The 13,726-nt window shown below is 36.6% G+C and overlaps 1 protein-coding gene across 8 annotated transcripts in view; it reads right to left on the bottom strand.

Annotated features, from left to right (window-relative positions):
• arhgef28a (Rho guanine nucleotide exchange factor 28a) overlaps positions 1-13,726 on the bottom strand; it is a 186,373-nt gene that overhangs the window by 91,327 nt on the left and 81,320 nt on the right. For 6 of the 8 annotated variants that reach the window (XR_015935911.1, XM_088629163.1, XM_088629161.1 and 3 more), the window contains 16 exons: positions 12,927-13,028; positions 12,057-12,180; positions 10,276-10,411; positions 9,870-9,925; positions 8,631-8,688; positions 7,819-7,963; positions 7,057-7,178; positions 6,201-6,341; positions 4,781-5,031; positions 3,896-4,021; positions 3,503-3,620; positions 2,597-2,851; positions 1,630-1,706; positions 1,221-1,399; positions 658-749; positions 45-227 (listed from right to left, as the gene is read on the bottom strand). Coding sequence is in view for 7 of the 8 variants with exons in the window: in XM_088629163.1 (XP_088485289.1) it covers positions 45-227; positions 658-749; positions 1,221-1,399; positions 1,630-1,706; positions 2,597-2,851; positions 3,503-3,620; positions 3,896-4,021; positions 4,781-5,031; positions 6,201-6,341; positions 7,057-7,178; positions 7,819-7,963; positions 8,631-8,688; positions 9,870-9,925; positions 10,276-10,411; positions 12,057-12,180; positions 12,927-13,028 (2,165 nt within the window). In the remaining variant the exon portion in view is untranslated. The remainder of the gene's footprint in view (positions 1-44; positions 228-657; positions 750-1,220; positions 1,400-1,629; positions 1,707-2,596; positions 2,852-3,502; positions 3,621-3,895; positions 4,022-4,780; positions 5,032-6,200; positions 6,342-7,056; positions 7,179-7,818; positions 7,964-8,630; positions 8,689-9,869; positions 9,926-10,275; positions 10,412-12,056; positions 12,181-12,926; positions 13,029-13,726) is intronic. The other 2 variants (XM_088629165.1, XM_088629166.1) reach the window with 1 other exon arrangement.

Here is a 13,726-nt window from a genome sequence, read left to right as displayed (position 1 = left end):
GAGAAAGACAAACAGAAGACAACAGTGGGTCTAGCTAGGCTCACCCTCTCTGAGCGCAGCTGCCAAGAGGACTGCTGCTTGGGGCACCTCCTCTGGGTCCGGCCGGATCAGAAGATGAGGATCAGGAGCAGACTCCTCATTGACACTCATTCCTGTCAACTCGGCGTAGATCCTGAGCTTCTCCTCCAGACTGTTACAGATCTGCTGGTCCTGGTTAATCAGAGTTTCTGTGAAGAAGGCATAGTAATTCATGAGGCACATCGACATCCGTCAATGCAAGTAATGCTTCTGCTGTTAGATTTCAATGGGTTTTTATGAATGGTTTCAGAGCTCTTGCTCCATTGCATACTTCAGCATTTGGTCACATAAGCACAAGTTTGAGATGAATAAAAAAACATTGAACAATTGTTTGATCTATTATTCTGTGGACAATTTCAAACAGTTTACAATATACATGATTCTGGTACAGGTAAGTGGTGAGACTGCTGACAGAAGATTAGGTGTTCCTCTGTGCAGTTATTTCTTTGAAAATACTTTTGGACTGTCAGCATGTTAGATTATCCTGTTCTCGATTGGCTCTAATAATTTAACATCAGGTGATATACTGAAAAGAAAAAAGGTGATGTTGAAGCATATCAACCTTATTCTCCTTCTTACCCTGAAATTTTTGAATCTTCTGAGCTCTGGCTTCAGCAGCTCGCTTGTCCTCCTCAGTTTCGCTAGTGCGCTCTTCCTCCTCTTCGGGACAGCTGTGGGGGAACATGGGTACCAGTGTTGTTTTTACAGATAATAGATCTATGAAGCAGGACAAGCCCTTCTCAAAAATATCATGGAAAACATCTAATATTTTCGGGGTTATATTACATTGCCATTTTTAATTTGATATGGATTTTCCTGCCATGGTGAGAAAGGTGTTAATTTCCTTGTAAGGGTTTTGTCAACCTCGAGCCTCTATCCTGGTAGCAGTTAATATCAGTGCATCGCAGAACACACACAAACACAAGCACACAGCAACAATGTCGAGACACCAATTAAACAGTATTTGGTATTTAAACAAACCAGGGCACCCGAAGGAAGAGCTGTAATAATGTAATTTGTACTTTGTAAGATGAAGTAACCCGCTCTTTCTTGGAAAACAAAACAAATCACAATTAAGTGTTCTTTTAATGTGATGAAGTTATACTCCTTATTGCAAATCTTGAAGAAAAAGCCTTCTTCACCTTTCCACTGCCTCTCGGATCAGTCTCATCCAGTTGTTACGCTCTTCCTTGGATGCTGTGTGGATTTCATACATCTCAGGACCCGCTGAGGATGCACTGATAAGAAACATCCCTCTCTCCTCATTGGCCACCTCTCTTACAATCAGTTTCTGCAGAGAGATCACTGGAGGCTTCTGATCCTATTGTGAAATTGTGATAATACCATAAAAATGCAGGAGTTTTAATATTTAATAGAGAATTCAAAGGTTTCATTTGTTAAGGAAACAAGAATCTATATAGTAGGTAAAATGAAATTTCAATTGTCTTTATTATTGGTAATGTTGTTTATAATAATCCTATTGATGATATTTATCTGCTAGGACATCTTATTTTTCTAATCTGTATCAGTATAGTGAACTTTCAGACATACCACTGTTGCGAAGATATATTTTTGGTCTTTTTCCTGAAGAAATATGAGAACATCAGTAAGAAGCAGTGCCATGATATCTGCAAGGACAAAGACAAGACAACAAGAAAGCAATTCATAAGCATTAGGCCTGAGGTTAGAAAAACTGAAGAGTCTCAAAGGGTCATGTAACACATGATAACATGTAACATGATATCTGATACCCAAGTATAACGCATTGGAAAATTCCTAAGAAAAATAAGGGACATCTTGTGAAGTGTTTTGAAATCCACTTGTTTACTGCATCCCTTAATGAAACTATATACTAGTGCATATAGTAGTGTATATTAAGCATATCTGTTTTTACTTTAGTTTCAGCAATGCTAAATTCAAGTTCAAGTATATAGTTATATGTACCTGAACACAATGAAATGCTTATTTGTGCGTTTTCCTCACATGACAAATGAAATAACAGATGACATAAACGATTACATAACTTTAATATAGAAAATGACATAACTAATGACATCACAGTTCTTGGAGACAGGAACAGGGTAGAAGCAATAATTTAACCAGCATTTAGATAGCAGCTGTGTGCAAAATTCAGCAGTGGCAGTCTTTTCAGTTCAGTGCAAAACAGAGGGATATACGTGGGGGTAGGAGGATTTAAGAGGTAGCGTTTATGAGTGTTATTGCTGTGGGGTAAAACCTTTTTTTGAATTCAGAGTCCAGGCTTTTATACACCTAAATCTTCTCCCACAAATAAGAAAAAAGAAAACTGAATTTGCAGGGTGGTTTTGGTCTTATTTGGTCTGATTATGTTGTTTACCATTCTAAGAAAACATGTGGTGAAAACAGCTTGTGTTAGGACCAGACTATTTCCTTTAAAAAATCATGTCATACTGTAGGGGTTTGGCTGTGAGTAACTGCCTTGCAAGGTGTGAAGTGAATAGCCAAAACCAGCCTCAGAAGAACAGGACAACTACTTCACCTTTCAGCCTCCCTGTGGCTGTCTTCCAGTACACTAGGCCATCATGCTGCAGGGTCCTGCCTTGGCTCATTAGGTCCTGCTTGCGGAAGGTGTGCCCATTCTTCAGCTTGGCAAAGGTCTTATTCTCTATCCGGTTCAGGATCTCCACTAACTTCTGCTCCTTCTCGTACTCGCTGACCTTCAGGTCCACGGCAGCGATCACCTCCCGGATCAATGATAGTGCACGAATCAGGTCTGCGTGTTCCTCTGTGCCCTCTGTCACCAATCAAGCCAAACATTAACATAATAGTATATTAGAGCTCCAAATCATTACCTTAACTTTCAATAACTGCTTTATCCCATTAAGGATCACAGAGCAGCCAGAATCTATCACAGCAAGCAATAGGCACAAGGTGGGACACACCCTAGACGTGACGCAAGTCCATCGCAGTGTACACAGACACAAACACATACACATTCACACCAATGTCAATGTCAATTTGTCAATTGACAAAATTGACAAAATGTCACTTTTCCCAGAACCAGAAGCCAATTAACCTGCTGGTAAGTCTTTGGATTGTGTGAGGAAACCAGAGCTCCTGGAGGGAACCCATGCAAACATGGGGGGAACATGCAAACTCCACACAGATAGCATTCCAGGAATTTAACTTAGGGCCACCATGCCATCACAAATTTAATACATTAAATATTTTACCAGCATTCTGCATACGTGTAGTGTTTTTAAGAAAACACATCTTTCATCCTAAAATGTCATTTTTTTCCTATATTCCAGGTATCTTGAATGAAAACAACTGGGTCATGCAAAACAACTAATTGTAATTATTGGAGTTTTAATGGAAAACCTGGAATGTGTTCTGGTGTAAAGTTTCCTCTATTCCACCAACTGCTGCAGTCAGGACAACTAACCCTTTGAGTGTTGAAGAATTCGTTCCACCAACACTGGGTACTTGGTTATGCGCTGTGTTACCAAAAGGATGCATTCTGGGATTTCTCTCCTTCGAACCAAAGAGTTATTACTTTGTTGCTGTTAAACAAAAAATTGTGAGAAAATGCAAGAATTATTACAGGTTAAACAAATGGCACGTTAATGTAGCACTTCCACAACTCAAAATAATGAATATACTCTAATTTCCTTAGCATGTCTTTGGAAGGGAGTGTCAGGATAAATTTTAGTTATCGTTAGCAAAATGTTGATGTCATACTAAATTGATTTATCATTCTAGATCAGCTACTTAACTTTAACAAATAGTTTGTTTCCCTAATATGAAAAAAAACAATTAAATGGCAGAAATAACTTACTTTAATAAATGCTTGAAATTTCTTATTCTGTTGCTGCAGCTCTTTAAAAAAGTTCACAGCTTCTGTGTGGTGGCTGCAAAATTCTCCATACACCTGTTTCATTTTCGTTGCATTTTCATCAGAAAACTAAACCAAATAGAGATAACATTAGTGTGAAATTGTTTCAATATACAGTAATAAGCACTACTACAGTAGGTACTGTATACACTACTGCAGTGGTACCCAAATGAGGGTCTGTGCACGTCTGGTTGTCTGTGGAAAATTAAAATGTGATGCAGAGTCAGATTTAAAACTAACCTGAGAACCCATCTTTGGCAGCACCAGCCATCTCATGAATTTGCTTAATCTACATACCTTCATATAGATGGGCTGCCAAACTTTGCAAATTAACTTCAGGCATGAATAAAAAATTCAATTAAATTAAGGTTCTACATTACCTGTTTTCTGAGTACATATTTCTTTGTTATTAATTTACATTTTCATAACTCACAGAATCAGTTAAAACAACACAACTAATAGTACTGTATGTGGGAGCCCACTATCAGTTTCAAAATTGAAAAGGGGACTAACTATTTTCCATTTTTCTTCAGACAGTGAAAAACTATGCATTAACATTAGAAGTACAGTATATTGATAACTGTAAAGAATTTCGATTTAAACATTTTTTAGAGCCATCGATATATTTTAATCTTCACCGCTTTTTTAACTGAATACATTTTCAAAAACCCTGATTGCTTTTAATTATATACAGTAATGTAATATGTAAACAAAATAATAAAAGCTGGTGCATGCTGATTTATCAGGAAGGAATAGAAAGATTATCGGGAATCTGCACCCCAACTATTTTACAATCTAAGCATTTGACAAAATCAAAGCAGGGCTCACTTGCTGCACAAGGACATCTCCTATTCTGTCAATAAGGAAGTTCCTGTCATTGTTCTCCTCTGTGCCGTGCTGGCGTCGCTCCTTCATTGCACTAAAGAAGCTCTTGTGGATATCAAAGAGCTCGTCTAGACAGGGGAAGATCTTGTCCACAGTGTAATGGTCCAACTGTAGCTGCTCCTTCATGCCTCTTCTGAAGATCTCAGACATGATGGTCAGTGTCTGGATGTGATGCATCTCTGTCTGCATTAGTTCTGTGAAAAGGCCGGAGCAGTGAATATCTTTACTCTGACAAAGATCAGATGAGTGGTAATTGATGAGTTTCAGATGACCCCCAACACATACAGTTTACAGCTTAGTTTGCAAAGTGTTTCTTTTTTCCCCCACAGCAAAACCTACATCCTATTTCCTGAAGGAAATCGTACAACTTAAAAAAGAAAACAATCAATTCAGGTATTTTTTTACATATAAAATAAATATACATGTTTTAATTTTAACAGATTAAATCAAAACTTGGAAATTTCTAAACATACTGCCAGACAGTGGTTTCACTTTTGGAAGAGGACTCATGGTTTTAACCCAACAGAAATCTGGATATTAAGTACTGGGTTTTCAATGTGTACTGTAGTTGGCAGATCAATAAAAGTCTTGGTTTAAATTAAGCTGTAATTCTGAAATCTTTATTTGCATGTGGAACAAATACAGACCATTCTGCTTTTTCATTCTCACTAATTTAGACTCAGATATGTTTTTGAACAGCAAGAATTAACATCTTTGCTGGACATACTGTTCCTGTCAGTAGTAGTCCTTTCACATTTACAGTATACTATATGTACATCATATCAGGCTGAAATTTTTTTGGGCAAAAGATGAGACAAAAAACAGAGCAAATAATAAACCAATCAAAGTTTCCAAAAATCTTTGTTTTAGCTGAAACACCTACATATCATAAAATTAATGTTTTTATAAAAATTCCAATGTTTTAGGAGAATTCTTTGAGTAATTATATATAAATTTATATATATTTACTCAAAGAATTTATATAATATATTATATATATATTTAAAAGGTGAAAAGGGGTGTCTACAATGGCATGGTTTACAATATCATCACACACATTATTGTGTGACAAAACAGCTCTGTTTCCTGACTGCTGGCCAGGTTTAGTGCACTTGGTCAGACTTCAGAGCTGAGAATATCTTCTCATATATTTCCTTATATTTGTGAACAGACAGATCTTCCAGATATGCCTTTGTTTCTGCAGAATATGTCAGATCATCTGTCTGGTGAGCGTAAAGTTTGTTCATTTTAATTATTGCATTTTTTAAATTATAATATTGGTTATATGTGGAAAGAAATGGTATTCTGAACCGTGGTTACTAGAAAGATGATTTCAGTTCTTTGAAAGCAATGAAGAACTCACCATAGATAACATCCTGCCTCTTGATAACGCGCTTCTCCTGTTTGCTGCAGAACTTGGGGTCTACATACAGACTCCAGGACTCTGCTTCATAGTCTAGCAAATCAGCACTGAAGTCACTGCGCAAAGGGACATCCACTGTGTCTGATGGTTAAAAAACAAGGCCAAGCTATTTTTACACACCAAACTTCATAACCACAATATTCTAACTACTGTATATTCTATAAACAATACTGTCATACAACAATTCTTTAGCCAATATAGCACCCAGACTGATGAATCTCCCATAAAAAAGGCATTTGTTTGTTTTCAGAATTGTATTGTTTCAACGGTTTCTACAGTACACGAGGTACATAATTTACTGTACAGAATATAAACACACAGATAGACACATGACGCACTGTATGTTACCAGACATATTTTACAGGTAAAGCACCAAAAATCACCAAATAAACTGCTGAAATCACACACTGAAAGACTGTTGAATAAGCAAGTCCTAATATACTGTAGCACTTTGACTTCTGAAAGCCGAAATTGCACTGCTTCTCATTCTGCCAGGTCTGTTTCATTTTGGGAGTTACTTATATTGAGATTGGAGATAGCCAAATTAAAATGTCTTTTGCGGCATGTGAGCAGTGTGAACTCTTTTAATTCATTTATCATATGTCAAATGAACAATTACATGTCACCAGTGGTGAGTCATTTATTGCTGTGAAATCATAGTGACATTTGTACTTTCTCTTCCTTTACTGTGTTTTGTCCAGCCTGACCTTGGTACTATATTTCCCATATGTCCTTTGTGTGCTGTGCTGGACTTTTCAGTGCCGCCATCTAAACAGTGTTGAAAATGCCTCCTCACCTTCTATTATAAAACTGTCCGTGGAGGGTGATGTCCCCATCACCTGCAGGATCTCCTCTGATTGAGACCTGCCCTTCCAACTGCTGCTGTCTCCATCAGCCTCCATACCCTCACTCAGCCTCCTGGGATAGAATAATATCAGAGCTGATTCTCATCATCACCTCTGTGGCTCACATTGTCATAATTCAAATGCTTAGTAAGTGATAAAGCATAAAACAGGAAAGAATACAAGAAAAGCAATATTCTTTGATCTTAACAAGTCCAGTATATAGAGTACAACTGAAAAAGGAATACAAATAATAATCCTTAAATTAATAAGTATTAAAATTACAGTTTAAAAATCACAAATGATTAATGTAATCCACTTCAAAAAAGTTACTTAGGATTGAAATTATCTCCCTGTGCCTCTACTTGAAAAGACTTGGAACACACGTAAGATTAGATTCATGTAGTAAGTTAATAGGTTCAATTAAATGAGGTGTGCAGCACTGGAAATTCTACATGGGTTAGGTTTAAAATGGTGGCATTTTCACTTCAAATCACGTCTTTATGATCGATGATTTTTTTTAAAGTGATTTTTCACTTTATGATTCACCAGTTCAGGTTAAAGCAGAATTGTTCCATGTGTTTAAAATGTGACAATTTAAAACATCCAGAATTGTTCACCCCTGCGTTATACTATTAATTTTAAGCACCTGCATTTATCACTCTTTGCAAAATCTGATGAAATGTATTCAGGGTCTCTATGTGGGACCTGCTTACCGCTCAGTAACAGCAGATGCGCTCTTGGACAGAGGATGTGCCTGGTAGGACTGTTCTCTCTTCGTATCCTTGGCCATCATCACAGGGAGGGATGGAGATGAAGTGTTTAGTGAAGAAGAATGAGGGATTTCTCTTGTTGATGAAGCTGTACGAGCGAAACGACCAATTCCTTAAAGCTCACAATAGATGTGGCAGTGCACATAGGAATAAACATGTAAAATTACTTTGCATTAAGCTTTATTTTAGAATTATAGAAATAAATATGGAAGACCAACTGATTTATTGAGGTCAATGGTAAGAAACAAATTGTATGATTCAGCTCACACTTTGGATGTGAACTTTACAAGGCCTTCTGACAAAATTATGAAGGAATTTTGCAGAACTCCATAGAGCATCAAGTTCTGTAGTCATTATCCTTTGAGAGTTTCTTAATACAATCCTGCCTTTTTATTTAACTTACAATAAACTTGATAATTGCTAGACAACAAGCAGAACTGCAAATAGAAAAGGCAACTCAGGCCGCAGGGATAAAGAGGATGTACATTATAACAAGATGTCTCAGGGGTATTTTAAAACAATACAGTCCCAATGTATTTATAAACTAAGATGTGCACAAAAGAGGGTTTCTTACAGAGAGAATATAGCATTCAAAAAGCAGAAGAATAATGCAACTATTCTCTTTCCCTTTGACTCCTAATACAGGATGTGCTAGTCCTCATATGGTACTGTAGGTTAGCCTAACCATACAGTATGTTAGAAAAAATAGGGCTTTTTGATGAAAGAGTAATTGTAAATAAGAATGCTAAACTTACTCAGTGGGAGAGATGCCGTCTTAGACTTTACTGTTACTCCATACTTATCTTGCAGCTTCTATGGAAAAGAAATACTGCAAATTAACACAAAACTGGTGATGGAAGAAATTGTTTTTAATAAAATAATATTTTTCACTATTTTTAAAATCTGTATCATTCATTTACCTTTGAATTTTACACAAAAGAACTACAGTATACTGTATAATGCATGTTAAAAGACTGTATTACAGTATATCAATGGTAAACACATAAGTTTTTGAAAAAGACTGAACAGGTTTAGTAAGGTAAAATTCAATAAATACAATGACAATAAGGCTAGAACAAACTGGATGTGTAATGCAAACAAAACTGAAATAACTAAAACAGTCATGTGTGGATACAGACCAGGGATATAAACATCCTGTTGGCACATCTTGCATGTTTACAACAAGTTACATTACCAGTTTAAGAATAAAAACCATTAATGCAACAAAGTAAGGAGCACTTGAAGGAAGTACTGGCGAGTTGGTCATAACAGAGAAGTCTTGAGCTGGTGCCATAAGGAGGTCAGAGCCTGAGCAGTCCTGAATTCTATGGGTTCATTTCTCCACTGAAGAGCAATTGTGGAGAATGAACAGGCTCTAGTCAACTCTATCAGTGTTCATCACACTAACACTACTCTTCTCCACCACTAATGCAGCAGTGGACACATGAATAAAGAGGGTTCAGACTGCCTCATCCTCCTGGCCAGGCTGTCTCAGCTCTAGCCAAAGAGCTGACCTGCTAATACTGTATATCCACAACCATTCTGTCTCAGCCCCAGCTGTACTATTACAGCTGCTGTTCTTATTAATGGGTTTGTTCTCAATATTACTCTTCTGCTTTTGCACTGATATTGGAATTTGTTATTCTTAAAAAACTGCTGTTAGCCTTTTGAGCTAAGTAATATCTTATTACATGCTCATACACTTTCTTAATTACATTAAGGCAATGTAATTAGCCACACCAATAAAAATGCCAAAAGTCATACCCAGAAAATAACATCTCTGATAAATCATAAAGGCAGAAAACTCCTCATAGCACCTGAGTGAACAGAAAGTACCTTAAATCCTCCAAACTCATACTGTATACTATCCCTATGTTAGTACTCGCCGCAAATCTGCTAATTGTGCTAAAGTTTTGTGGCTAATTTTCCCTTCATTTTTAAACTATTCTGCCAGTGACTGCTCTTTATGCACTACCTGCAAAATCAGATATTACCTTAAGGCATGGAGTGGAAGAATCTCGACAGCCTTTGTGTACATTGATAGTGCAATCTGACAAAGAAAAGCAAAACATATTATATTACAGCATTGCCTTCCACTATTTTTAAGAAAGACCCTGATATCTGATTTTTTTAAAGAAAAGTTTCTCTCTTGTTCTTGATTAAACTTAGGCATAGTACTAAACTGATGACCTTTGGAAACTGATTTCAATTGACCACAGGCTGTTTTTTGTTTATTACTTGGATAAAACAATTGTTTCCACACTGTACTAAAAATTGAGCTGCTGTGGACCAATTAAAATGCAATAGTCAATACTTGAAAAACATGACAAACTGAATGATCTCAACTTTGAAACATGCTTACTTGAACTAAAAGCTCGGATTCATTTAAACAATACTCACTGGAACACTGTAGGAGCTCTTTTCCGATGGCAGGTTTGTCACAGACCAAACACAATGTCAGCCCAGAGCAAGAACCAGCAAGAAACTGGTGTCCATTGACCAACTTTTCCTTTCCTTCTTTATCCTTGTTTTTCCCCTTGAAAAATCACGATAAAAAGTATAAATTTGAATATGTATGAATACATATGAATATTTGAATATGTACACAGCAAAACTGGTACAGTATATAGAGACTTTTAAAACAGAGTACTAGTAGAGAAACAAAAGCCCTTTTCAGATTTGAACAGGAAGGTTTGTCTGTTCTACAATTACAATAATGTGATGCATAACATTATAGACCACATGAGTGTTATTTTTATTTTCATGCTTGCCAGCTAAGAGAAGAGGGTTAATGATTATATAAGTGAAGTGGATTGTTGCTCCAGGAGCAAAAAGATTGGGAAACAGTTTTCTGTTACAAGCTGCTAAGGTGACTACAAAATCCAAGCATTTTCTTTTTTGCTTGAAAATGGATTGTATTATTGCTTTAATTGTGTTTTGTGTTGATTACAAAATGCTGTTCATAGATAAAAGCTCTAAAACCACTAAATGAAGTAATAAATCATCTTTGATTTGATGGTTATGTAAGTTCTGTCAATCAGCGAAAAGATCATGGAATATGCTAAAACTGACAACACTTCACTAAGAGTTATGTTTGTCAACTTGTACTGTATGCCCTTTTCATTTGACATTCAGTTCATTCTTACCCAGCAACACAATAATACAGCAACATAAACAAGTCATAAAACTACTATTTCCCCACATGTTAATTCATTAATAGCTATATACAGTATGTATGGAACCCAAACCAAGAAGATGTCTTTTTTTTTAATAGAAAAAATAAATAAAAAGATTCCAGACCTCTTAGCCGGTGACAGTATGAAGTAGTGGTAGTGGGCAGGATAGTCAAGAATTTCTGAAGGTAATTTATATGCTGTAGTATGTTGCACAATGTATGTGCTGTAGAATGGAATATGCATTATTCTACATTTCATAATAATGTTAGTTAAAGGCTGAAGTAAATATATTCTGTTTTCCTTAATTATCTGAGATGTATTATTCCTTGACTTCAAATCATTGAATTTACTTTTACATCGCACAAAGTCAGGTGTAACAGTGGTGCAGTGGTTAGCATTGTTGCCTTACAGCATTGGTGCCCTCGGCTCAATTCTAGACCTGGGGTGTTATCTGTGTGGAGTTTGTATATTCTCCCAGTATTTGCGTGGGTTTCCACCAAGTACTGTGGTTTCTTCTCACAGTCCAAAGACATAGTGGTAGGTTAATTGGCTTCAGATAAATTGGACTGGGTGTGCATGTTAGTGTCAGCGTCTGTGTGTTTGCCCTGCAATGAACTGGAGTTGCACACAATACTCACTGACCTGAACTGAATAGGTGGTTATTGAAATTAATGTGATGATGGTAAAAAGTCATGAGAAACGACAGAGACCAAAACAATAGCTTCTCTTTATCCAGCCAATGTTTTTTTTTTTAATTCAAATGTAAGGATTGTGTTGTCCACTTTTGCTAATATTGTACTGCAGAAAAAAAACTAAATCAAAACAGAAGATGCATTGGTGTTGGTAATTGGTAAATGGTTGGAACTGCCAAAAATGCAAAGCAAGCTTGTATCATGTTATATGAAAGCAAAAAATGCAGAAGTGGAAATTTCAGCCAGCATTCCTTCAATGGTGTTAGGATTCTTCACTGGCCATGTCATGTGAACAACAGGCTTCAGTTTTTACCTTGTTCTTGCTCCGTGTGCTGGACATCCTGCTTTTCAGGAAACTGAAGGTGCGGCTCACTTTGTACTTTTCTGATTCAGACTTTGAAGGAATGATGTATTTATCCCATTCTTCCTCTTCAATTCTATTGGTATATAAACATGTTTTTGCAAAAACAACATGCTTGAGGCAGGCATAACCACACAATAAAACTTAAACCTTAATACAGTAAACTTCTCAGCCCCACCATATAGTCAGTTGTGTATTTGACTACATATTTTATTTCTAAATGAAGCAACACTGTACAAGACGGCCATATTGTTATTTTTAAATATAGAAATTAATCTCATGCAGTGGTGCAGTCTTCCAGAAAGGCAGTTATCTGGTTTCACCACTTGGCATTTTTCACTGGATTGAAAATAGTATAATCTTGCATTCAAAATACACAGCAGTTCTTGAATGCAGTTGTTTGTAATGAAACAGACACAATTCTATGGGTTAGTCCAGGCAGTTAACTTGTTTTGTGATCAACAGCTAAACGTGCGTGGGTCACTTTTGGAATGGCAGAAGTACAATACAAAGCAAAACCACAGAAGAAAAACTCCCACTGAGCCATATCCAACCACCATTTTCACAATTTATAAAAATACATGGAATAGCTAAAACACTCCAAATTAAAAATTCAAGGATAACTTGAATTTGAAGATCCCAGAAGATGTTTTGCATAATGCTTGAATAGCTGTAGTAGGAGCTCTTTAATTAGTGGGCACTTAATGCAGTGTTGGTTTAGTTTAGTTAATGGGGTTATAACTTGCAAGGTTTTATTAATGGAAGTTAATTGCTGATGGCTACTACACATGCACTGTGCTGTAGAAGAGGACTGGGACGTACTCCTTGAGGAACTCGGAGAGAGTGAGGTGCTGAAGGGAGTCTGCCAGCTCGGCGCTGCCCTCGTCCTCGGCTGATTGAGCCCTTTTACGGAAACTTAACTCCCTACAGGAAACAACACATTTCCTAATGTTCCTGACCATGCAAAAGAAAAGCAGGATGGACTCCGAAATAAGTTGGCTGAGTGTAACTGAACCCCAACCTGCTTTTTAAATGGCTTCTCATCAGGGTCGTAACAGAGGGATCACCTACACCTACCTAAATGGAAAATATTTTTTGTGAAGTTTGTAAAGTATTTGTACAAAACAAAATGTGTGTTTTAGAAAACTGACTATGCTTATGAAAATGCCTACTGTATACTAACATTAAGTAAATTGTTTTCACTGATGGGTATCATACTAGTGCCATTAGCCTTACAAGTAGTAAAAGCCATATTGATTGTTGAAATTTCCACTACTTGGAAACCTATACTGTAGCTATCATTATTTCTCATCCTTAGTGGATTATAAACTGCTTGGTGAAACGAGGTGTCTTCCTGTCTTCTATTTTGTTGTCAATATTATTTTATATATGACAATAATATAATTAATATAAGTTGAAAGGAGGCTCCTGCCCCAACCAAGAAGACCGACAGGCCACCATTTTTTTTCTTAAACCTAAAACTACCACTGTCATAGGGACCTCTACATTGACTGACATTAAAAAAAAAAATTGAAAGGTTTAATCACAACAAAACGTCTTTCAGACTCACATATTGCTGTGACACTTTTTATTCCCATAATGGGACATTATCTGGTTGGAAA

This window comes from Lepisosteus platostomus, chromosome 4 (genome assembly GCF_059453375.1).
Source record: "Lepisosteus platostomus isolate fLepPlt1 chromosome 4, fLepPlt1.hap1, whole genome shotgun sequence".
Classification (NCBI taxonomy): Eukaryota; Metazoa; Chordata; class Actinopteri; order Semionotiformes; family Lepisosteidae; genus Lepisosteus; species Lepisosteus platostomus.
Note: the sequence above shows the minus strand (reverse complement) of the source record. Positions and strands in the feature narration are given on the sequence as shown.